This window comes from Dipodomys spectabilis, unplaced genomic scaffold, assembly GCF_019054845.1.
Source record: "Dipodomys spectabilis isolate Male_0828 unplaced genomic scaffold, ASM1905484v1 ptg000096l, whole genome shotgun sequence".
Classification (NCBI taxonomy): Eukaryota; Metazoa; Chordata; class Mammalia; order Rodentia; family Heteromyidae; genus Dipodomys; species Dipodomys spectabilis.
In genome coordinates, this window is record NW_024870773.1 from 1,707,996 (window position 1) to 1,730,491 (window position 22,496).

At 43.1% G+C, this 22,496-nt stretch overlaps 1 protein-coding gene across 1 annotated transcript; it reads right to left on the reverse strand.

The window, feature by feature from the left end:
• Nucleotides 1–1,415: 1,415 nt before the first annotated feature.
• On the reverse strand, nt 1,416–21,687 carry Tsnax (translin associated factor X). The gene is made up of 6 exons (XM_042686136.1): nt 21,507–21,687; nt 20,652–20,750; nt 18,321–18,435; nt 11,263–11,393; nt 4,066–4,193; nt 1,416–3,015 (listed from the first exon to the last, which is right to left on the reverse strand). The coding sequence occupies exons 1-6, from the start codon at nt 21,520–21,522 to the stop codon at nt 2,638–2,640; spliced, it is 867 nt and encodes a 288-aa protein (XP_042542070.1). The 5' UTR covers nt 21,523–21,687; the 3' UTR covers nt 1,416–2,637.
• Between the last annotated feature and the right edge of the window lie 809 nt (nt 21,688–22,496).

Below are 22,496 nucleotides of genomic sequence, written 5' to 3' on the forward strand. Positions count from 1 at the left end.
CACCAATCAACTGGACATGGATGCCTGGGTCTCCTCAGATTATCAGTCTTACTCCATCACTCAACCAATACTATACTGACTTTGTAGGAAGCAATGAAATCAAGAGTCCCCAACTCTTTTCGGTCAAGGATTTTGCTGCCTAGTCCTATGAGCATCTTGTGTTCCAAATGAACTTTATTAGATTGCCCATTTCTGAAAAATCCAGAATTATGATAGGGATTACACTTCCAATAGACCAATTTGGACAGTAATCATATTAAATCTTACAATTCACCAGGTGTGCTGGTACACCTGTAATTCCAGCACTTGTAAGGATGATCCAGAAGATCACAAGTTTGAAGCCAGCCACACAGCAGTATCCTATCTAAGAGATTTTAAAACTTATTCATTGGTTCAAGCCCCATGACCTGGGCAGGGGAATCTAATAATCTAGTAACACCAAGCCTTGTATCTAATAATCTAATAACCCCAACTGAAGCCTTGTATTTATATCGTTCATTTCTTCAGCTTTCCAAGGTGTCATTTTGTACTTCTTGGGATAAATGTATCCCATGAGTTCTTTTTTTCTTTTTCCTTTTTTGGACCTGGCACTGTGCCTGAACTTTTTTGCTCAAGGCTAGCACTCACCACTTGGAGCCACAGCACTATTTCCAGTTTAGGGATGGTTAATTGGATATGAGTCTCACAGACTTCCCTGCTCCGGCTGGTTTTGAACCATGATCCTAGAGCTCAGCCTAAGTAGTTAAGATTACAGGTGTGAGCTACCAGCACCTTTTTAATGCTCTTTAATGTTATTCCAAATAGAATTTCTAACTTCCCTTTCAGGTCACATACAGGTAGCACATAGAAATTCAGGTTATTTATACTGAAGCGTGGCACAATATTGTCTTATTCCTTCCTGATCATTGAAGGCTTTCCATCTTTCACCAGAGAACATTACTGTGGTTTTTTTCAGATATTCTTTACCTGGCTGAAGAAGTTCCTTCTATTGTTTGCTGCTTAGATCATTCTTTAAACTAAGGGTGCTAAGAGTTTCACAAATGGCCTCCCTGTGTCGTTGAAGACCACTACACTTCTTCCTCTTCAAGCCATTAAATGGAAGGTTTTATATACACATCACTAGATGTTATACATAGCCCACATTGATATATGCTGACCAGCACTGAATTCCTGAAATATCCCAGGACATGGGGTATACCCAAGTGTTTCTTCACAGTGGCTGGATTTGTTTTGCAGGTGTCTGTGGAGCACGGCTGCTTGTCTGTACTCCAAGGTTTCCCTGGGGCAGCTCTGGCTTTGGCTTGTTGATTCTTCCTTATACAGTTACCCATTTTAATTATCTGCAAAACATCCATTGATCCAGTACTGTGTTCAGCCAGGAAAGGTAACTCATCAAACAAAAACACACTCCTAACTTGTCAGGCATGTCTGTTTTATTTTCCTTTAAATAATATTTTTTGGAAAATTACATTTTCAAAGAATCAGCCCTTACAGAGATAATCTTTCAAAAAAATAAAATCCAGCATCTGGATTCTCAAAACTCACAAAACAGTTGGAAATTTCTGGTGGCCAGCCAGGGAACCATGCTCAAGCCAAGGTCATGTCACAGGTGATAATCTATAGCTAAGGTCAGTAGCAAACACCCCAGTCCTAAAGGCGACCAGAGACTTCCAGTGCTGACAGCTGTCTTATTGCTCAGTTACACATAATACATTTTCTTTGGCAACTTCATCAATTTACACCACAGGACAATTACAAAGGTTTGGGAATAACTTAATACTTAAAATGTCACTGTAATTATATAAATGTAATTTCTTACAGATGCTAGAATAAGAAAGCTTCCAAACATGCCTTATAACTTCATCCCCCCAAAACAAAAATCAGAAAAACTCTGCTAAATAATCACTACTAAAAGCTTTTTAGCTTTATATACAAGTATACAATACAACTCAACTTTACCAGTGAAAAATATTACATTATCTCCAAATCCTCATCACATCTTCTGCAATAAAGGACAAAAAAAAGCAATAAATGGAGTACCTGGGTACCCTGTCAGCTTTTCTAGAAGGCTATTTCATACAAATTCAAACTGGCCCAAAAGCTGCCAGAACTATATGAATTCTCACTATTAATAGCTCAAAACTTGCACTTAAAAAATACAGATAGTTCCTTGTTTCCTGATCTATGGATTAAGCCTGTCTTGGAAGCTTGGCACAATATTACTAAGAAATCTATAAACAGGAAGCTCAAGCCTAGAAGTTTAATTAAGAAATCTTTTCTCTAAAAACAAGAACCCCAACTTAAATGGCTTCCACTAAAAACTATCACTCCAAAGTTCACACACTGTGAGTTAAAATAGGTCTGACAGAAAGTGCAATCTGAGACACATTCATATAACAGATAAGCAACAAAGGTTAGTCAGCAAAAAGTTCACAAAGACACATGGGTAAACACTTGAATGCAAATTTTCAGGAACACTAAGAAATGACTCATTTGGGTAATTTTATATACAGCGTATATACAGTTTAAAACAGTACAACTGAGAACATCTGCATGTAAAAGCCATAACAAAGTCAAATGAAACACTATATAACAGTCTTAGAAGCTGTCATAGGAAAAGGGCTAGCAGGTATTACCCTAAGACACGCCCTCTTCCTGATCTATCATTTCTGTTTTCACTGAAAACACATCTGCCAGCATATGCTTTGGTATCTCTGAGCCTCGGACTTTCAGGGCATAACAAGCATTCTCCACTTTGGCCAGACTCTGTTTCAAGGTATACAGCTTCTTAGAAACCTCATAAGGCCCAGTGTTGCCAATGAACGAGAACCCATCATAAACCTGGCGCAAAAACTGGCTCACTTCAAAGGGGGTGTCAATGTCCCCGTTGCCCACACTGTTAATGCACATCCGCATGAGCTCCCCTGTGAGATCAGCCACTCCCAGCAGGTAATCCACAGGCGTGACTCTCAGGCTCCACGTGAGGAGCTGCTTCACCTGTGCCTCAGAGGTGGGCTGGTTTAAAAGAAGACAAAAACAGGCAGAGAGAATGCTCTGTGAGAAAGCACACAACGCAAGTATCTCAAGTATTACAAAGTACAAAATCAATAGCATGCCAGGGGAAGCTTTGCCAAGTAAAATGATCTGTCTGGCTTAATAAATACCTGGGGTTCTTGTGGGAAATCCACATCAGGCACGGGGAATTAGCTGAACCACTACAATACTTAAAAATCTGACTCCACTACTGAAAAGCCCCAACCTCACTTGACAAAGATTTTCTTTTCTTTTTTTTTTTTTTTTTTGGTCGGTCATATGGCTTGAACTCTGGGCCTGGGCGCTGTCCTTCAGCTCTTCAGCTCAAAGCTGGCACTCTATCACACTACAGCACCACTTCCGGTTTTTCTGGTGGCTTACTGGAGATAAAAGTCTCTTAGACTTTCCTGCCCAGGCTGGCTTTGAACCATGACCCTCAGATCTCAGCCTCCTGAGTAGCTAGGATTACAGGTGTGAGCCACCAGTGCCTGGCAACAAAGATTTTCTTAAAGGTAAAAACTTTTTAATAGATGACACTATATGAAAGGAAATGTAGTTATTACCTGACACATGTAAATGTAATCCTATGTGTATCACACGTATCAAACAACAAAGTAAAAAGGTAAAAACTTTTTTAAAGGCCTAATGACATCAGGGGATGACAACCATTTCAGTGACGAGGTCCAGTGGCTCAATGGCAGAACGCTCACCTTGAGCTGAAGAGCCCGGGTCCAGAGTTCAATCCCCATGACTGACAAAACAAACCAGCAGAAAGCCTTCAGAGTATAAGAGCATAGGAAATGAATCCAAGGCCAGATGCTGGTGGCTCAGGTGTAAAACTGTAGCTACCAGAGGCTGAAATCTGAGGATCAAGTTAGTTAACACAGCCTGGGCTTTTGAAAAGCCCGTGAGACTTCAGTCTCCCAATTAACGAGCATAACTCCCATCTAACACTATAAGCCAGTAAATCCTACACTCATTATGCTCTTGGGTAAGTTATAGTAAATGTGTAATGTAACATTAAATTCTCACAGTTTTGTTTTCTTTTCCACTGTCTTCTGTTGTAAATATCAACTGCTTATTAATTTCTTCCATACTGATTAATGAACGTGTTTTGATGAAGTGTTGAAAAGAGACAGCTTCCACATATTCTTGCAGCCCTGAAAAAGCAAACAAAATTACTAAGAACAAGCACTGCATTTATAGGACGGTCAAAATAAAAAACTTGAAACTCTTATCACCTCACTCAACAAGAACGATGAGTTGACTAAGACTTATGAGTTGACTAAGACTTAAGTGGTGTGCACAGTTTCCCGGGCCTTGTCCCGGTACTCAGAGACATCACTGCTGGACATCAAGAACGAGTCAGCTCACCACTTCATACCTTGCACAAAAGCATGATCATAGAACATCCTTTTTTTTTTTAATTATATAGCTGGAAGTGTGGCTCAAATGAGAGCTGACCAACCTAGCAAATTTGAGTCCAAATTCAAACCCCAGTACCACTAAAAACAATTAAAAATAATAAGCAGTAACTAAAACTGATGTTTTAAAGAAACACTGGATGCACAGAAAATGCCTCATGTGGGAAAATATTAAACACTCTAATAGTCACTCATTTCACTTGGGAAGGTGAAAAGGCGCTAGAGGTGGATTAACATGATAGATGCACATTAAACAATTAATGACAACTTGTATTTACCAGTGATTAAACTGGGAAATTGTATGCACTATGCCACTCTGGCCTTTTTTACAACATTAAGCATCTGCAACTATTAGCACTATTAGCACTGCTGTGACATCTTAAGTTTGTATGCTGTATTTTTATTGCAAATGTAATCTCTTTTCTATGGCAGGGAAGTCCAAAATCATTTGCCTAAAACAACCTACCTTTGACGATCAATTCACTTCAAAGTTTATTAATTTTATGAAGCCAAGTTTATATTGATTTAGCGTCCTTAAAATGGATTATTTTATAAAATGGTAATTTCTGTGCCACATTTGTCAGAAAAAAAGGTGGAAAATTCCTTGTTTACTTTATTTGATGAATTTACTATTAATTTCATTTATATTTGACTTTAAGACCACAAACAAAAATAAGATACGTTTTTACATTGTTCATCTGTGCACAAGAGCATTCTTGGCTGGTTGCATATAACTGAGTTTCCTCAAGATGATTTATACAAAAATAAATTTCAGCAGGAAGAATAGTACATAATATTCCAAATTTGAAAAGCACCACAGAAGGCACAGACTCTACTAATCTGTTTTGTGACTGAGGTCCAGGTCTTGAAGCTGGTTGAAACAGTTGAAAGCTAACTATTAGTAACCTGACTGTCATTTTTAGAAAACATATTAAAACAATTTCCAAGCTTTGACCTGATTCATGAATATAAAACAAGTTTTTACAACTAATGACTTTGGACAATTTTTCCCACTGACACAGTTTTTTACCATCTGTTTTGCTGTAATTATCTTTTAAAATAAAATCCAATCAGAAATCAGGAGAAGTTTAAAAAATACTAGCTTGAGCTGGGCCCTGGTAGATCACACCTATAATCCTAGCTACTCAGGAAGCTGAGATCTAAGGCTCACAATTCAAAGCCAGCTGGGTCAGAAAAGTCTGAAAAGTCCATGAGACCTTTATCTCCAATTAACCACCAAAAAGTCAGAAGTAGAGCTGTGGCTTAACTGGTAGACTGTTGGTCTTGAGCATAAAAGCTCAGGAATATCATCCAGGTGATGAATTCAAGCCCCAAGATGGGCACACAAAGATCTGAAATTTTGTTTAATTAAGAAAACAATAATAGGGCTGGGAAGTTGGCTCAGTGGTAGAGTGTTTGCCTTGCATGCATGAGGCCCTGGGTTTGATTCCTCAGTACCACATAAGCAGAAAAAGCTGGAAGTGGCGCTGTGGTTCAAGTGGTAGAGTGCTAGCAAAGAAAGAAAGAAAGAAAGAAAGAAAGAAAGAAAGAAAGAAAGAAAGAAAGAAAGAAAGAAAGAAAGAAAGAAAGAAAGAAAGAAAGAAAGAAAGAAAGAAAGAAAGAAAGAAAGAAAGAAAGAAAGAAAGAAGGAAAGAAAGAAGGAAAGAAAGAAAGAAAGAAAGAAAGAAAGAAAGAAAGAAAGAAAGAAAGAAAGAAAGGAAGGAAGGAAGGAAGAAAGAAAGGAAGAAAGAAAATAAATAAATAAATAAATAATATAAAATCAGAGCCCTCAAAATTATCTGTGGTGTCACTCTCTATTAAATGTAGTCTGTGGTCAGAAGTAAATTCCCAAGTATATCTGAAACCATACATAAGACATCCCTGGGATGTGTTTCATGAGAATTACTTCAGAGATGAGGTAGCCAATTCTGCCCCAATGACATTAGAGTTCATGCTTTATCATGAGGAAGTTCAAGGACATGTAGCCCAAAGCACTGAAAAGCACTTTCAGTCATATGTAGGTTAAAGGATGTTTAAACAAGTTATGCTTCAACTTGATGAAAAGGACATCCGTTATTTTCAGTGTATAATCCCCAAGGCGAAAACTTTCAGCCTATTGCCATATTCCATCAAACAATGCCTTCCCCTCTGCTTCTGCTTTGGATGAGATCCAAACAGAAGTATTTACAGAGACAGCTTCCAGTAAGAGAGTAGTTCGTAAGTTGCTTTTATATAATTTTTTCTCTTCGTTCTCCTATTAAAACATACAGGAGAGCCAGGCGCTGGTGGCTTACGCCTGTAATCCTAGCTACTCAGGAGGCTGAGATCTGAGGATCGCGGTTCAAAGCCAGCCCGGGCAAGAGAGACCGTGAGACTCCTATCTCCAATAAACCACCAGAAAACCTGGAAGTGGCACTGTAGCTCAAGTGGTAGAGTGCTAGCCTAGAGCTGAAGAGCTGAGGGACAGCGCCCAAGCCCAGAGTTCAAGCCCCACGACCGACCAAAAAAAAAAAAAAAACATACAGGAAAACCCAGTTAGAGGCTTCTGATTATTTTTACTTATTCTTATACTATTTAAGCAATATATACACTCAGTCCAATTATCCATCAAAACCACATATGAAGGTAAACAGGCTAAGAAAGAAGTTTCATTTTAAGTTCAAATCTTGTCTTAACCTTCTTTGCACTTCTGAGGCTCTTTCAGAAAACTGCCATGTGACTCTCTCCTAGCTAAACACATGAAAAGAATGCATGAGTTCACACAAAGCCTTGTAGACAAAGGTCAATAGCATTAGTATTCACAACTGCCAAAGAGTAGAAAAAAATCAAAGTCCAAAAACTGATGAATAAAAGGTGGTCTGCGAAGCATCCTAATATAGCTACATACAAAAGAAGCGTTGTACACATCACAACTTGGACAAACCACGAAAACATTACGTTAAGTGAAAGAGGCCAGGCACAAAAGACTTCAGTGTAGGATTCCACTTATCTGAGATGTTCAAAAGAAACAATTCTGTACAGACAGAAAGGAAGTTACTAGTTGCTAAGAGTCTGGACTAGAAGCAAATGCTGACAGCACATTACTGCTTATTCTATTAAGGTGATTAAGTTTGTGAAGGAGAAAGGACCTCTTTGACTTGGGCATTGTGTCCAAAACTGAGTATGAAATCTCATCCTAATCACATGTTGGACCTCAGCTCAAAAGTAACTTCTAGGGGCTAGAGGCATGGCTCAAGGGATAGAGTACCTGGCTAGCTGAAAGCCCTGAATTCAATCCCCAGTATCATCACTGCCAACAATAAAGTTTACAGTATAAAACACACACCTTGGCTGGGAAGGTGGCTCAGTGGTAGAGCGCTTGCCTTGCATGCCAGAGGCCCTGGGTTCGATTCCTCAGCACCACATAAGCAAAAAGAAAAAAGCCGGAAATGGCACTGTGGCTCAAGTGGTAGAGCACTAGCCTTGAGCTGAAGAGCTGAGGGACAGCACCCAGGCCCAGAGTTCAGGCCCCACGAACGGACACAAAAAAAAATAAAATAAAATAAAACACACACCTTTCAGTTTAGGATCAAAATACTGCATCATCTCACACTTAAGTTCACTTTTAAATTTTCTCTATTTTACTTTCCTGTCTAAGCAGATTATCAGTCTTTTAGAAGCAGACATAGGAGGTAAGTGCTTCCAGAGAGTCTTCTGAGGGCGCATGTAGATACACACAATATGGAACTGTAACCTAGAACTTAGGAGCCAGATGATGGTGAGCTTGAGAAGAGACCAGCTCTGCAGAAAGCAGTTAAAGTGTAAAGTATTAAGTACTGGGTACCAGACAGGAAGCACAGTCAAGCAGATTTATTAGCATAGGTACCAAAAACAAAACAACAACAAAAAAAGCAGACTCTAACCCCAGTACCTTCATCACCCTCACTGACAAAATGAAGTAGTAGGACCTGATGTCCTCTCATTACCCTTTTAGTTATAAAATTATTTATAAGTAAAAGTCTCCTTAGAAACAAAATCCACCAGTAAGCATTGACCAGAATTTCCAGTAAACCAAACGGAAATAAAATTGCCCCACCAAATATATCTTCTTTTCTGCATACACACAGGCCACACTGCCACTCTCCCTTGAAGTGATATGTGGCACGTGACTAATGAAAGATGACTTGAGGGAATGCAAGCCTCTTCTGAGTTTTCCCATGCAAGCCCTCAGGCACCATTCTCCTCCTCATCTCCACAATTTGCTGGTCTCTGCTGACCTTTGCTCAATTTGGACAGTGCATGAACAACAGTGACCAGAAGACCACAAAACTGATTTCAGTTCGCTATGGTCAGCTACTCCCTCATCAGCAGACACACTTTAACTTCACCTTAACACATCACCATCTGTATCCAACCTCACTCAATAACAACAAAGTTCACTTTAGCTCTTCTCTGTCACTGAATTCCCATTACTCCAGACTTAGTTTACTTCTCCAGTGAGCCTTCTCAATTCTACCTAGATCAAATTTATGTACACTAACATAACAAGCTTTACAACAGGAAACAGTTGACATTAATTCTGATATAATATTGACCCTGTTCCTGCTACCTATGAAAGCAAATCATCAGATAAAGAAATGGTGAGGCAGACAGAAAGAAGTATTTATTTACTTATTTATTTTTAGTGCCAGTACTGAGGTTTGAACTCAGGGCTTCATGCTCTACCTTGACTTAGCTTTTTTACTCAAGGCTGATGCTCAAAGCTGGAGCTGAAAAGCTGAGGGACAGCACCCAGACCCAGAGTTCAAGCCCTATGACCGAAAGAAAAAAAAAAAGACAAGACAAATGCACAAACAAGACAAAAAGAAAAACTCTTATTTGCATTTCCTGGAATTCATTTTGATATTATATGACCAGAGGCACAGAGGCATTGTGCCTGTGTGTTCCACCCCTAAGATTTTCCTCCTTTCATCTCATTGTATGTGAATGCTTAGAGTGCTATATAATTTATTGTCCCAGTATATTTTAGATGCAGCATCTGCATATGAGAAAAAACATAAGCCTGGCTTACCTCACTTAACATGACTTGTTCTAGGTCCATCCACTTCCCTGGAAATGACATTCTTTCTAATGGTTGTGTAACAATTCCATTGTGTATAGGTACCACATTTTTTTGATTATCAATTGTAGGGCTGTTTCCATAATTTGTGTGTTGTGAATAGTGCAAACATGAACATAGATGTTTAAGTGTCTTTATGGTATCCTGGCTTGTGATGTTCTAAGTAGATGTCCAGGAGTGGTATGACTGGGTCTTAGGGAAGGTCTATATTTTGTTTTTTGAGGATCTTCCAGACTGCTGTCCAGAACAGTTGCACTAGTTCACATTCCCACCAACAGTGCAATAAGGTTCCTTTATCCCCACATTCACACCAACATTTGTTAGCCAATCTAGCCAATCTAACTGGGGTGAGAATTTCAAAGTTGTTTTGATTTGCATTTCCTTTATTGCTACATGTTGAGTATTTCCTCAACCGATGCTATTCTTATTCTTCTTCTGAGAAGTTTCTCCTTAGCTCTTTTGGCCATTTAGTGATTGGTTAGCTTTGGACGGGATTAATTTCTTGAGCTCCTTGTATATTTTGGATATTAGGCCTTTGTTGGATGTATTTCTGGTAAAAGATCTTCTCCCAGCCTGTCAAGTCTCTCTCCTATGCCTTTGGTAGTCTTTTCAAAAAGTTTCTGCTTGCAAGTTCTAGTGTTTCTTCTGCTCCCTTTTGCAGCAGTCCTCAACACTGCACCATGAACCATCCAAGCTATCAGTTCAGTCCTCATACATACCCTACATTTAAGAGCACACACAATGCCTCCAACAAGACACTTCAACATTCCTAAAAGCAAGGTCTGGAACTACGAGATCAGACTAACACTGGAGATACTTATGGTATAGATACGAGGTCAACTCATGTCATTCTGCAAATCCTAGGGTTCATCTGAGTTGTTTGAGTACTTCCTGTCAAGTTATGTTAAGGAAAGAACACACAAGGAAGAACTGATAACTTTTCATACTTACTCATCTGAAAATAGTGATTCCATGAAGTTCTAGCACTTCTTGGTCTTTTTTTTTTTTTTTTTTTTGGGGGGGGGGGTGATGCCCGTTTAGTTCTGGGGCTTAAACTTAGGGCCTGGGCACTGTCTCTGAGCTTTCTGTGCTTCAGGCTAGTGCTCTACCACTTAGAGGCACAACTTCACTTTGGGCTTTTTGGTAGTTAATTAGAGTAAGAGTCTCATGGACTTTCCTGCCATGGCTGGCTTTGAACCACAATCCTCATATCTCAGCCTCCTGATTAGCTGGGATTACAGGTGTGAGCCAACAGTGCCTGGCTCTCTGGACACCCTAGCACTATCATCCTAACATCTCCCGATTCTAATATGCCATGAGATGTCTGGGCTAACCTCATTAAGTCATGTACCTCTTATTGTGAACCTACCAAAGTAGGAGCTTCAGAGCCACCTGTAAGATTCATTGTAGTTAAAAACAACATGAGCTCCACCTAAATGAATACACACTACACACTAAAGAGGAAAGCTCATTAGTGTCTGGTTTCATTCACTTTATTAAATAATCAACCAGTAATCATTATTACACAGTTAGAAAAATAAAGCCAACTGAATGCTTTTGGACTACCTTCTCTTACTCACAAGTCACAGCTTTTTTTTAAAGCTAAAGCTAACAATACTATATCACCAGGTATCAATAATTGGTATTAATTATGCAGCAAATTAACTCTAAGAGGAAATGTAACCACTTTAGTAAACCTAGACTTACCTGTGGTAATGGCTCGATGGAATTGGTGCATGTCTTCTCCTGATAGCTCTTGGGCTACCTGCAGTATTTTTTGTCTGACACCATCCAATTTAATTTCTGATTCAGCCAATATTTCTTCCATATCAGGAGCACTATAATCAAGACATTGGGCACTTGTAGAACATCAGCCTGATGCTTTCATAATAAAACAGTGAAATAATCTCAATATCAGTTAACATAAGACTAAGCATCTGTATGTTTCTAGATACTTATAACTCAATCTGCAACTTTATTAGTAGTATAACACTACATATTGTCAAGTAAAAAAGTATAAAGCAATTTGTATGTATAGGATGAACAACTTCAAAAACTTTACCCATAAAAATGTGACATTTAAAGATGTCTGAAGAACAGAGTAACATGGACTGGATTCATCTTTCTCAAAAAAAGTATAAATAAATAAATAAAGGATAATTTCAGACATAAAATGAAGGCAGCATGGGCAGCAATGAGAAGAAATACACATGACTGTTTCATCGTATGGTTTGCAAGTTGCCAGATGACAAGAAATCCAGATAGAGTTCAAAGACTGCCTGGGTTAAAAAGGAGTTGGGAGCCCACAGAAATGAAGATGGCTAAACTCATGGGGCAGAGTAACCATGAGGAGAAAGCTGCAAAAAGTCTAACTCAGAACCCCACAGACAGATTTACTTTTTTAGTATTTAGCTTAGTACTGCTCACTGCAAGTAAGAAAAACCATCCAAAGCTGCAAAAAAAAAACCCACCCCATGTGGACAGGCAGAACAACTCCCACAGACACTCACACAGCTAGAAAGAGCATGCTCATCAACAGCAGAACACTACAAAAATAGTAAAGAAACTCTTCATTCAAAATGGGGGCTAGGAATGTGGCTCAGTGGTAGAGTGCTTGCATGAAGCCCTGGGTTCCATTCCTCAGTATGACATAAACAGAAAAGGCCAGAAGTGACACTGTGGCTCAAGTGGTAGTGTTAGTCTTGAGCAAAAGTAGCTCAGGGACAGTGCCCAGGGTTTAAGCCCCAGGACTGGCAAAAAAAAAAAGGAAAGTGGTCCCAGATGGAAATCTAGATCCATATATCACAACATAAAACAACATCAAAAATGGTAATTGGGCCTGCCCTGGTGAGTCATGCCTGTCATCCCAGCAACTCAGGAAGCTGAGATTTGAGGACTGTGGTTTGAAGCCAGACTAGGCAGGAGTCTGTGAAACTGGATATCTCCAATTAACCACCTGAAAACCAGAAGTTGAGCTGTGGCTCAAAGTGGGAGAGCCCTATTTGAGTAAAAGAGCTCAGGGTTAGGGCCCAGACCCTGAGTTCAAGCCCCTTCACCAAAAAATAAAATAAAAGGGGGGTGGATGGTGGCAACTGTGTAATGTTTCCTGCTTTTTAAGTCAAGAAGACACTTCCTAGTTAGGTGATTTTTCACAGAATATTTCCAACAACAGCAAAATACAGTCTTCAGAAGTGCGCACAGAACATTTTCCAGATAGACCATATTCTGGGTCAAAATTAAAGTCTCAGTAAATGTTAAAAAAAAATTCAATCATAAGAAGTATGCTTTTGCCGGGCGCTGGTGGCTCACGCCTGTAATCCTAGCTACTCAAGAGGCTGAGATCTGAGGATCGCAGTTCAAAGCCAGCCCGGGCAGGAACATCCGTGAGACTCCTATCTCCAATAAACCACCAGAAAACCGGAAGTGGTGCTGTAGCTCAAGTGGTAGAGCGCTCGCCTTGAGCTGAAGAGCTGAGGGACAGTGCCCAGGCCCAGAGTTCAAGCCCCATGGCCGACAAAAAAAAAAAGAAGTATGCTTTCAAGCGGAGGATAGTTTAGCCACAGAGTGTTTGCTTGGCAGGGGCCTGCAAGGCCCTGAAAAAAATGTTCTCTGATCACAATGACATTAAATCAGACATGCATGTTAAAAAGATATCTGAAATTTGGAGAACCACACACTTGCAATTATGTCACCACCAAAAGCTCACGCCTATAATCCTAGCTACTCCAGAAGACTGAGATCTGAGGATTGAGATCTGAAGCTAGCCTAGGCAAAAAAATCCAAGAGACTTACCTGTAATGACAAAAGAAGCTGGAAGTAGAGCTCTGGCTCAAGTGGTGGAGTGCTAGCTTTGAGAAGAAGCTCAGGGACAGCACCCAGGCCCCAAGTTCAAGCCCCAGGACCAATACAAACACACACACATACACAAAATTATCTCACAGGTCAAAGATGAAATCAAAGCCAGCCTGGGCAGGAAAGTCTGTGGGACTCTTATCTCCAATAAACCACCAGAAAACCAGAAATGGCACTGTAGCTCAAGTGATAGAGTACTCATCTTGAACTGAAGAGCTCTGGACAGCTCTCAGGCCCAGAGTTCAAGCCCCACAACCAACCAAAAAAAAAAAAAGAAAAAAATGAAATCAAAATGAAAATCAAACTATTCTGAATTAACAGCATGAAAAACAACATCTCCAGATTCATAGGACACCTCTAAAGCAGTGCTTGAGGACTTGCAGAAATCTTTACAATATGCAACACTTGTTTTAGGAAAAAAAATATTTAGCTTCCACCTCAAGAAACTAGAGGAAAAACAAATTAACACATTTAAAGCAGAAAAATGATGCAATACAAGAGCAGAAATTGATCAACAGAAACAAAAAAACAGAAAGAGTGTCAACAAATCAACAACCAGGTCTGGGCATCAATTAACCGATGAACTTCACGGCAAGTACATCAGGAAAAAGAATCCCTGACACCAAGAGTAAGAAGAGCGAACAGCTTAACTAAGCATTAAGGGGCATTATCAACTTTACATCAATAAACTTCAAAACTTAGAGGAACTGGGAATGTTCCTTAAAAGCATAAACTACCATTGTTCAATGAGGAGATATTTGTGCCCATTAAAGAAAATGAAATTTTCTCTTCAATAGTGGTTATCTTTATGTAGTAAGACTGGCTGAATTCAGTGCTTCTACTTTTTGAAAGTTTGTAATTTTTCCCTGAAGTTTTCTGTTGACGTACCAAAACTGTACAATATGGTCAAATCTATGACAAAAATAGTACACAAAAAAACAGAATTTACTTGATAAAATGGATTTTTTTTAATATGACAGGTTTTAAGTAGCTGTATTTTTCTGTTAGTAACTTTTTTTCTATTTTTATGTGTCTTTAATTTGTAACAAAGACATACATACGGACCAACAGTCAATTCTTTTGCAGCCCAAATCATTGTTTTTTTGGGGGGGTCCAGTCGTAGGGCCTGAACTCTGAGCTTGGGCACTGTCCCTCAGCTCTTCAGGTTAAGGCTAGTGCTCTACCATTTGAGCCACAGCACCACTTCCGGCTTTTTTCTTTTTGCTTATGTGGTGCTGAGGAATCGAACCCAGGGCCTCATGCATGCAAGACAAGCGCTCTACCACTGAGCCACCTTCCCAGCCCCCAGATCATTGTTGAGTATGAGTTTTGGTACACGTAAGGAATATGATTTCTACAACAATTTGAAGAGATGTGGGCATTTGATACACATGGAGGTCAGCTCTGAGACTAAAGTTGATATGAAAGCTTTAAAGAAAAGAATCTGGGGCAAGACTCAGCTACAAAAGGAAACCCATCTCAGAGAGGGGAAACATTTTCAATTAAGTATTTGTCACACATTTGAGGCTAGGTGCTAGAAGTGCACATCTGTAATTCTAGCTACTCAGAAAGCTGAGATTTGAAGATAGTGGTTCAAAGCCAGCCTGGGCAGGAAAATCTGAGTCTTTAAAAAAAATGTGTGTGTGTATACACACACACACACACACACACAATTTATTTACTTATTTGTGCTATGATTCAGAAAAGCTTCTTTTTATTTTAATGCTAGTTTTGAGGCTTGAAGTCTGTGAGAATCTTAGCTCCAATTAATCACTCCAAAAGCTGGAAGCGGGTGTGGCTAAAGTGGTAGATTGTTAGCCTTGAGCAGATAATGCTCAGGGACCTGTGCGCAGGCCCTGAGGATCAGCAACAAAAAAGCAAAAGCCAAACACATTTTGTAGCCAGGTACTGGTGGCTCAGGAGGCTGAGATCTGAGGACTGAGGTTCAAAGCCAGGCAGGACAGACAAATCTGAGACTCATCTCTAATTAACCAGCAAAAGCCAGAAATAGTGGCAGAGCTCAAGTGGTAGAATGCTAGCCTTGAGTGAAGAAGCTGAGGGACAGTGATCAGGCCCGAATTCAAGCCCCAGTAATGGTACATACACACAGCCAAAATTGTATAAGGATGACTTCACACAAAAAAAAAACGTAGCTTTTTTTTTTTTTGGTCAGTCGTGGGCTTGAATTCTGGGCTTGGGCGCTGTCCCTCAGCTCTTCAGCTCAAGGCGAGCGCTCTACCACTTGAGCTACAGCACAACTTCTGGTTTTCTGGTGTTTTATTAGAGATAGGAGTCTCTCGGTCTTTCCTGCCTGGGCTGTCTTTGAACCGCGATCCTCAGATCTCAGCCTCCTGAGTAGCTAAGATTACAGGTGTGAGCCACCAGCGCCTGGCTAAACGTAGTTAGTTTTTTGGTTTTTTTTTGGGGGGGGGGTCCGGTTGTGGGGCCTGAACTCTGTGCCTGGGTGCACTTGAGCCACAGTGCCACTTCCAGCTTTTTTCTTTTTTGCTTATGTGGTGCTGAGGAATCGAACCCAGGGCCTCATGCACGCAAGGCAAGTGCTCTACCACTGAGCCACCTTCCCAGCCCCTAAAGGTAGCTTTCTGAGATACATTTTCCTATTGCATTCCCATTATGGTTTTTTCCTCCATTTTTTTTCCCATTGTGCTGTTTATGCTGCAGAATATTAACAGAAATTGTTTTAAAATAATAATTGGTATGGAAAAAAAGTGACATGTGTATGCTTATCTCCATAATGCAAGCTCTACCAGCAAACTACCAAAGCACCATTAAGTAAACAAGCAGAAACTGAGATAAGAAACAGTGTAGTGTCGCATTTCATTAGTTCTATCTACAGCAATTTTGCTTTCACTTAATGAAATAAAAAAAAAATAAAGAATTAAGAGAATATCTACCTTAAAAGTTATTTACTAAGTTAGGGTTGAAGTATACCTCAGTGCCTAGCTAACGTGAGGTTCTGAGTTCAATCCCTAGTACTACCAAAAAAAAGACTGTATTAGTGAATGGGATAGTTCAGTGATATTTATAATAGTAAAAAGAACTTATTATAATATTTGTTGTGGGGCTAGGAAGGTGGCTCAGTGGTAGAGTGCTTGCCTTGCATGCATGAGGCCCTGGGTTCGATTCCTCAGCACCATATAAGCAAAAGAAAAGCCGGAAGTGGCACTGTGGCTCAAGTGGTAGAGCACTAGCCTTGAGCTGAAGAGCTGAGGGACATGCCCAGGCCCAGAGTTCAGGCCCCATGACCGGACCCAAAAAAATAATAATATTTGTTGTTTCCTAAGTATTTTATAAAACAGTATAATGCTAGTTAGGATAGGCAACTTTCCTACATAAGAGAAGCAAACACAGAATAGAGAAGTAAAGAAAGTTTGTCAAATGAAACCTGAAGCCAAGAATGAGGCAGTGATGGAAGTTGGAAGAACTCAGGAACATCTGCCAGTAAGCTCTGCCTCAATGTCTGAACCTTTATTTATTTTATTTTTTTTATTTTTTATTTTTTTTGGTCCATGGTGAGGCCTGAACTCGGCCTAGGCGCAATTCCTGAGCTCTTCAGCTCAAGAATAGCATTCTACCACTTGAGCCACAATGCTACATCCAGCTTTTTCCGCTTCTGTGGTGCTGAGGAATCAAACCCTGGGCCTCATGCACACAAAGCAAGCACTCTACCACTGAGCCACCTTTCTAGCCCTTGTCTGAACCTTTAAGTCACTTCCTCTCCAAGACACCAAACAGAAATAAAGAGTGAAGTCTTTGAGAAAGGAAATGAAAGAAAAGAGAGCAGTGTTCAAAGTGCTAATTAGCCATCAGCGTCATATGCTGAAAAAAATGTAAAAAATAAGAAACAGAGCTCAGGTCCATAATCATAGCTCCTTGGAAGGATGAGATCTAAGGATTACAGTTCAAAGCCAGACCAGGCAGACAAATCTAAGACTTTTATCTTTAATCAGATAAAGACACAACTACAGTTATGACACAAGTGGTAATTTGTCAGCTGTGAACAGAAAAAAGCTGATCAAGAAGAATATTAAGGTCCTGAGTTCAAGAAAAAAATAAAACAGCAGAGTGCACTAGATTTAACAATATAATAACAAAAAACAATTCAGTCACTGAGGGGCAGCATTAGACTGCAATCAGTTAAAAAATGAGAAATTCACCAGATTTTAATATTTAATGTTAAAATTTTCGTATCATCCAAGTAAATAGAGTAATTCAAGGTCTCACACTTGCTAGTTAGGTACTCTATCACTTGAGTCATACCCCAGCCCTTTCTTATTTTCATTACAACATTTATTTTTAAAAAGTACTTACTGGGCTGGGAAGGTGGCTCAGTGGTAGAGCGCGCTTGCTTGCCTTGCATGCATGAGGCCCTAGGTTCGATTCCCCAGTACCACATAAGCAAAAAGAAAAAAAGCCGGAAGTGACGCTGTGGCTCAATGTGGTAGAGCGCTAGCCTTGAGCTGAAGAGCTGAAGGACAGCGCCCAGGCCCAGAATTCAGGTCCCATGACCGGATCCAGGGAGGGAGGGTGGTCGTGGGGCTTGAACTCTGAGCCTGGGCGCTGTCCCTCAACTCTTCAGCTCAAGGCTAGCCCTCTACCACTAGAGCCACAGCGCCACTTCTGGTTTTCTGAGTGGTTTATCAGAGATAAGAGTCTCACGGACTTTTCATGCCTGGGCTGGCTTTGAACCGTGATCCTCAGATCTCAGCCTCCTGAATAGCTAGGATTACAGGCGTGAGTCACCAGAGCCTGGTAACTAATATCCTCTTATGTCAATATTTATACAGTTAAAACACATTCTACCAGCCAATTACTATCCCTTAAAGTATGAAAACATAAAAAACTATAAGAACTATATCAAGCTATAAAACATTGTAAAGGTGTTCACTCACCTGGTAATCCTATGGAGGAGAAAAATTGTCCTTTTACTTTCAACAGTTATATCCCGGCTTAGTTTCACAAGTCTCTCATATTTGTCGTGCCTTGCATCCAATTCCAGCTGAAATGCTAAGAATACATTAATGTGACTGGGTGCACGTGTACACCCAAAGCCTATCCAACAGCAGAACAAGAGCACATCACCATGAAGGCAGTGGCCATGGCTGTCTGCCTTCCTGTGCGGCAGAATGCAGCAGAAACAAAACTCAATGCTACCACTAGTATGTTTTTGTAAGTGCCAATGAGACAGAAGCACAATTTTTGAATCCTTAGAGGTTTTTCAGAAAATCTGTAAGCTATATATATAGCATTGTAGTGTATTAAAATGAATATACAACATACTTCTCTAAATCAATGCCTCAGTAAATGAATCATATCCCTTTTGGTTTTTTTTTTGGCCGGTCATGGGGCTTGAACTCTGGGACTGGGCACTGTCCCTGGGCTCTTCAACTCAAGGCTAGCACTCTACCACTTGAGCCACAGCACCACTTCTGGCTTTTTCTGTTTATCTGGTGCTGAGGAATAGAACCCAGGGCCTCATGCTTGCAAGGCAAGCACTCTTACCACTGAGCCACCTTCCCAGCCTAAGACTGCATTTTAATGGAAAGACTCTGGGCATGGTTGTACATGTCTGTCATTCCAGCTCAAACAAGAAAATAGGCAGATTACAGTCTAGGTATGCACTCAGGAAGGAATACCCTATCTCAAAAATAACCAGCTCAAGCCTGGCTTGGGTGGCTCATACCTATAATCTAGCTACTCAGGGATATCTGAAAAATCAAGGTTCAAGGCCAGCCTGAGCAGAAAAGCCCCTCACGTTTTATCTCCAAAGAAATTAACAAAAGGAGGGCTGAGCACAGCACTATTGGCTCATGCCTATAAACCCATCTATTCAGGAGGCTGAAATCTGAGGATCCTGGTTTGAAGCCAGCTCTAGCAAGAAAGTTCATGAGACTCATCTCCAATTAACCACTTATCCAATTATCTGAAGGAAAAAAAAAAAAACTTAAGCAAAAAGCTTAGCACTGGTGGCTCACAGCTGTGATCCTAGCTACTCAGGAGGCTGAGCTGAGGATCATGGTTCAAAACCAGCCCAGAAAGTTGGTAAGACTGTTATATCTAATTAACCACCAAAAAGCTGGAAGTGGAGCTAGAGTGCCAGCCTTGAGCAAAAAGTCTCAGGGGCAATGCCCAATCCCTGAGTTCAAGCCCCAGGACCAGGACAAGACAATAAAAATGAAGTCTTCATCATACCACTGATGTTTCAGGTTCAAAGTTTTCCCTATGAGTAATTCATAATAAATATTACAATTATTTCCATCACCTTTTAGAAGACTTCATCTGGGATGTTAGGAGTATACTTAAAAACCATAGGAAAAAGATGCTTATTAAACAAATCTCACTGAGGGAATGCTGACTTTTCTAGAACTCCATTCCCATTAAATATGAGACCAGGGCTGGACTGTAGCTCTGTGGCAAAGTGCTTGCCTAGCAAGTCCAACATCCTGATTCAATCCCCAGTATCAAACAAGAGAAGACAAAAGTAAATATGAGGCCGTTTTTAAACCACCTTGCTTCTAACTAATACAACATGACAGCACACGAGGTCTAAGCCCACCATTATTGGGGACTGTCCTAACTGGCTAAGGGAAGACATGGCATACATGAGGACAGGCAAGCTGCAGTTGTCTCGGATCAGAGCTGGTTGTAGTCAACAGCTGTGGATCTCCAGACCCTGCAGATGATTGCAACGCAGAACTAACTGATGAGGCACCTTCTAGCCATGACAACTGAAAGCTACAGGGTAAGGGACAAAGAGGGGTCAGAAAAGGAATTTTAGTTTATGGTCCGGAAAGGGAAGCAATTTAGTGATTTACGAGGCTGAGAAAAACGGAACTATGAGTGAATGTGTGTGCAGATTTGTGATAGTCACCATCCTGGCAACATCCCCTGAAAGTGTTACATCAAAACAAAGATAGTTTGTTTTCAAAAGAAATAAAACTAGTACACGCTAAATGTTGCTTAAAAAAAAAAAAAAAAAAACAGGGACCGGACAATTAAGCATGTGGCAATCTAATACTCGGACTTCCCTGTTACCTGAGTGAGGCCAAGGTGAACCTGTTACCTGAGTGAGGCCAAGGTGAACCTGCCGGCCGACCCGCTTGAAGTCCCTCACGCCTGCCCGCGCGCTCTAGGTTGTCAGGAGCTGTGTTCCTGTGCCCCGTGGGGCTACCTGATTCTCGGCCCAGCCCCTCGCTCTCTCCTTCGCCGGGAGGAGAACTTACATTTGAAGGCCAACATCACCGGGGAGGACGAGTTAACGTCTTTCCCTTCTCGCCTCTGGTTGTGTGGGAAGTTGTCATGCTTCCTCTTCCGGAATCCTCCTGAGTGGGGACAAGAGGAAAACGTGGGTGGGTTTCTAACATCGCTTGAGACAGGCAAAGCCCGCGCGTCCCGGGACCCGTCGGGGTGGAGCCTCCGCAGACGGACCGACCCCGGCCCCACGACCGGGCCTTGCCTGCCCTAGGACCCAGGACTCCGCGGGCCTGGCCTCCACTGGAGGACGGACCCGGTCCCCGCGTCCACGACGGGGCCTTGCCAGCCCTAGGACCCAGGACTCCGCGGGCCTGGCCTCCACTGGAGGACCGACCCGGCCCCCGCGCCCACGACGGGGCCTTGCCTGCCCTAGGACCCAGGACTCCGCGGGCCTGGCCTCTGCTGGAGGACCGACCCGACCCCCGCGCCCACGACGGGGCCTTGCCTGCCCTAGGACCCAGGACTCCGCGGGCCTGGCCTCCACTGGAGGACCGACCCGGCCCCCGCGCCCACGACGGGGCCTTGCCTGCCCTAGGACCCAGGACTCCGCGGGCCTGGCCTCTGCTGGAGGACCGACCCGACCCCCGCGCCCACGACGGGGCCTTGCCTGCCCTAGGACCCAGGACTCCGCGGGCCTGGCCTCTGCTGGAGGACCGACCCGGCCCCCGCGCCCACGACGGGGCCTTGCCCGCCACAGGCGCAGCAACTGCGAGCGACACGGAGCCCTCAGACTTAAACCTCCCAGGAATGGACGCGGCTGACGTGGCCGGGGACCCGCGCCACCCCCTCGACGGGAACTGCGGCCGCGCCGCCGGGGATGTTACCTTCCTTGCCGCTCATGTCGGCCGCGCTTTCTCCCAGACACACGGACTGCAGAACGCCGGGCCGACAGCCCACCAAGCGCGGGGCAGGCCCGCCAGAGAGCTGCTCCGGGACGCGGGGGACGCTCGCCCGAAGCTGGCCGCGGTGCTCCCCGAGCCTCGCACACTTCCGGCGTAGGCCGCGGCCCGCCCAGCGGGCGCGCTCCTTCAGCAGCGCTAACTTCCGGCGCCAAGGCCGGCGCGCGCGTCCCCTCAACCGCGCGCACTTCCGGCTTGAGTCCCAGCCTGGCGCGCTCCCTCGGCCGCGCGCACTTCCGGCCACGCCCCCGCGCGGCGAGGCCCCGGGAGCGCGCGCCGGGCCTGTGTGCGGCTCGCGCGTCGGCGGCCGGCCGGCTGCGCGGGGCGGAGGCGCGTTCGCTGCCCTTGGAGGCCGCGCGGGCCGGACGAGCTCGGGGGTGGGGGGACGGCCCCGGTTCTTCTCTCGCCTCGGGTCCGCATTTGCCCCCTCCGACCGGTGCGTGAGAGTCTCGGCCTCGGTTTCCCCAGGTGTAAAATGGGGCGCGCGGCACCTGCCCTGGCGGCTTCTTCGTGAAATGTAGATGTGGAGGCTCGAGCTTGTGCGCCCCCAGGCGCCGCCGCGTCCTCGGCACTGACCGGGGGGACGGCGGGGAGACCCTGGGGGGGGGACACGGAGGGGAGACCCGGAGGGGGGGACGGGACTGACCCCGGGGTCGGGGCTGTGCCGGGTCACCGCCGGGCGGACCCCGGGGACGCGGCTGGCTTCCCGGATGCACCAGGCCCACCTGCGCCCTCCCGGTGACCGGTGGAGCGGGACCCGACCCCGCAGAAGTGCCCGCGCCGCCACCGACAGAGGAAGCGCGGGCCGCTTGGTGGGAGATGGACGCCGTGTGACCTCTGACCCGCGCCCCCGGGAAGGAAGCGCGCCTCTACTTTTAAAAAGTTAGTGGATGATGTCAAGTTCAAACGAAAGGC

Excerpts from the sequence above, each read along its gene's own strand:
- Tsnax (XM_042686136.1), bottom strand. Across the intron at positions 18,436-20,651 it reads GGTGATGTTGGCCTTCAAAT|CATTTCAGCTGGAATTGGAT; the intron begins GTAAGTTCTCCT and ends ATGTATTCTTAG. Across the intron at positions 3,016-4,065 it reads GTGGAAAAGAAAACAAAACT|CCCACCTCTGAGGCACAGGT; the intron begins GTGAGAATTTAA and ends CTTTTAAACCAG.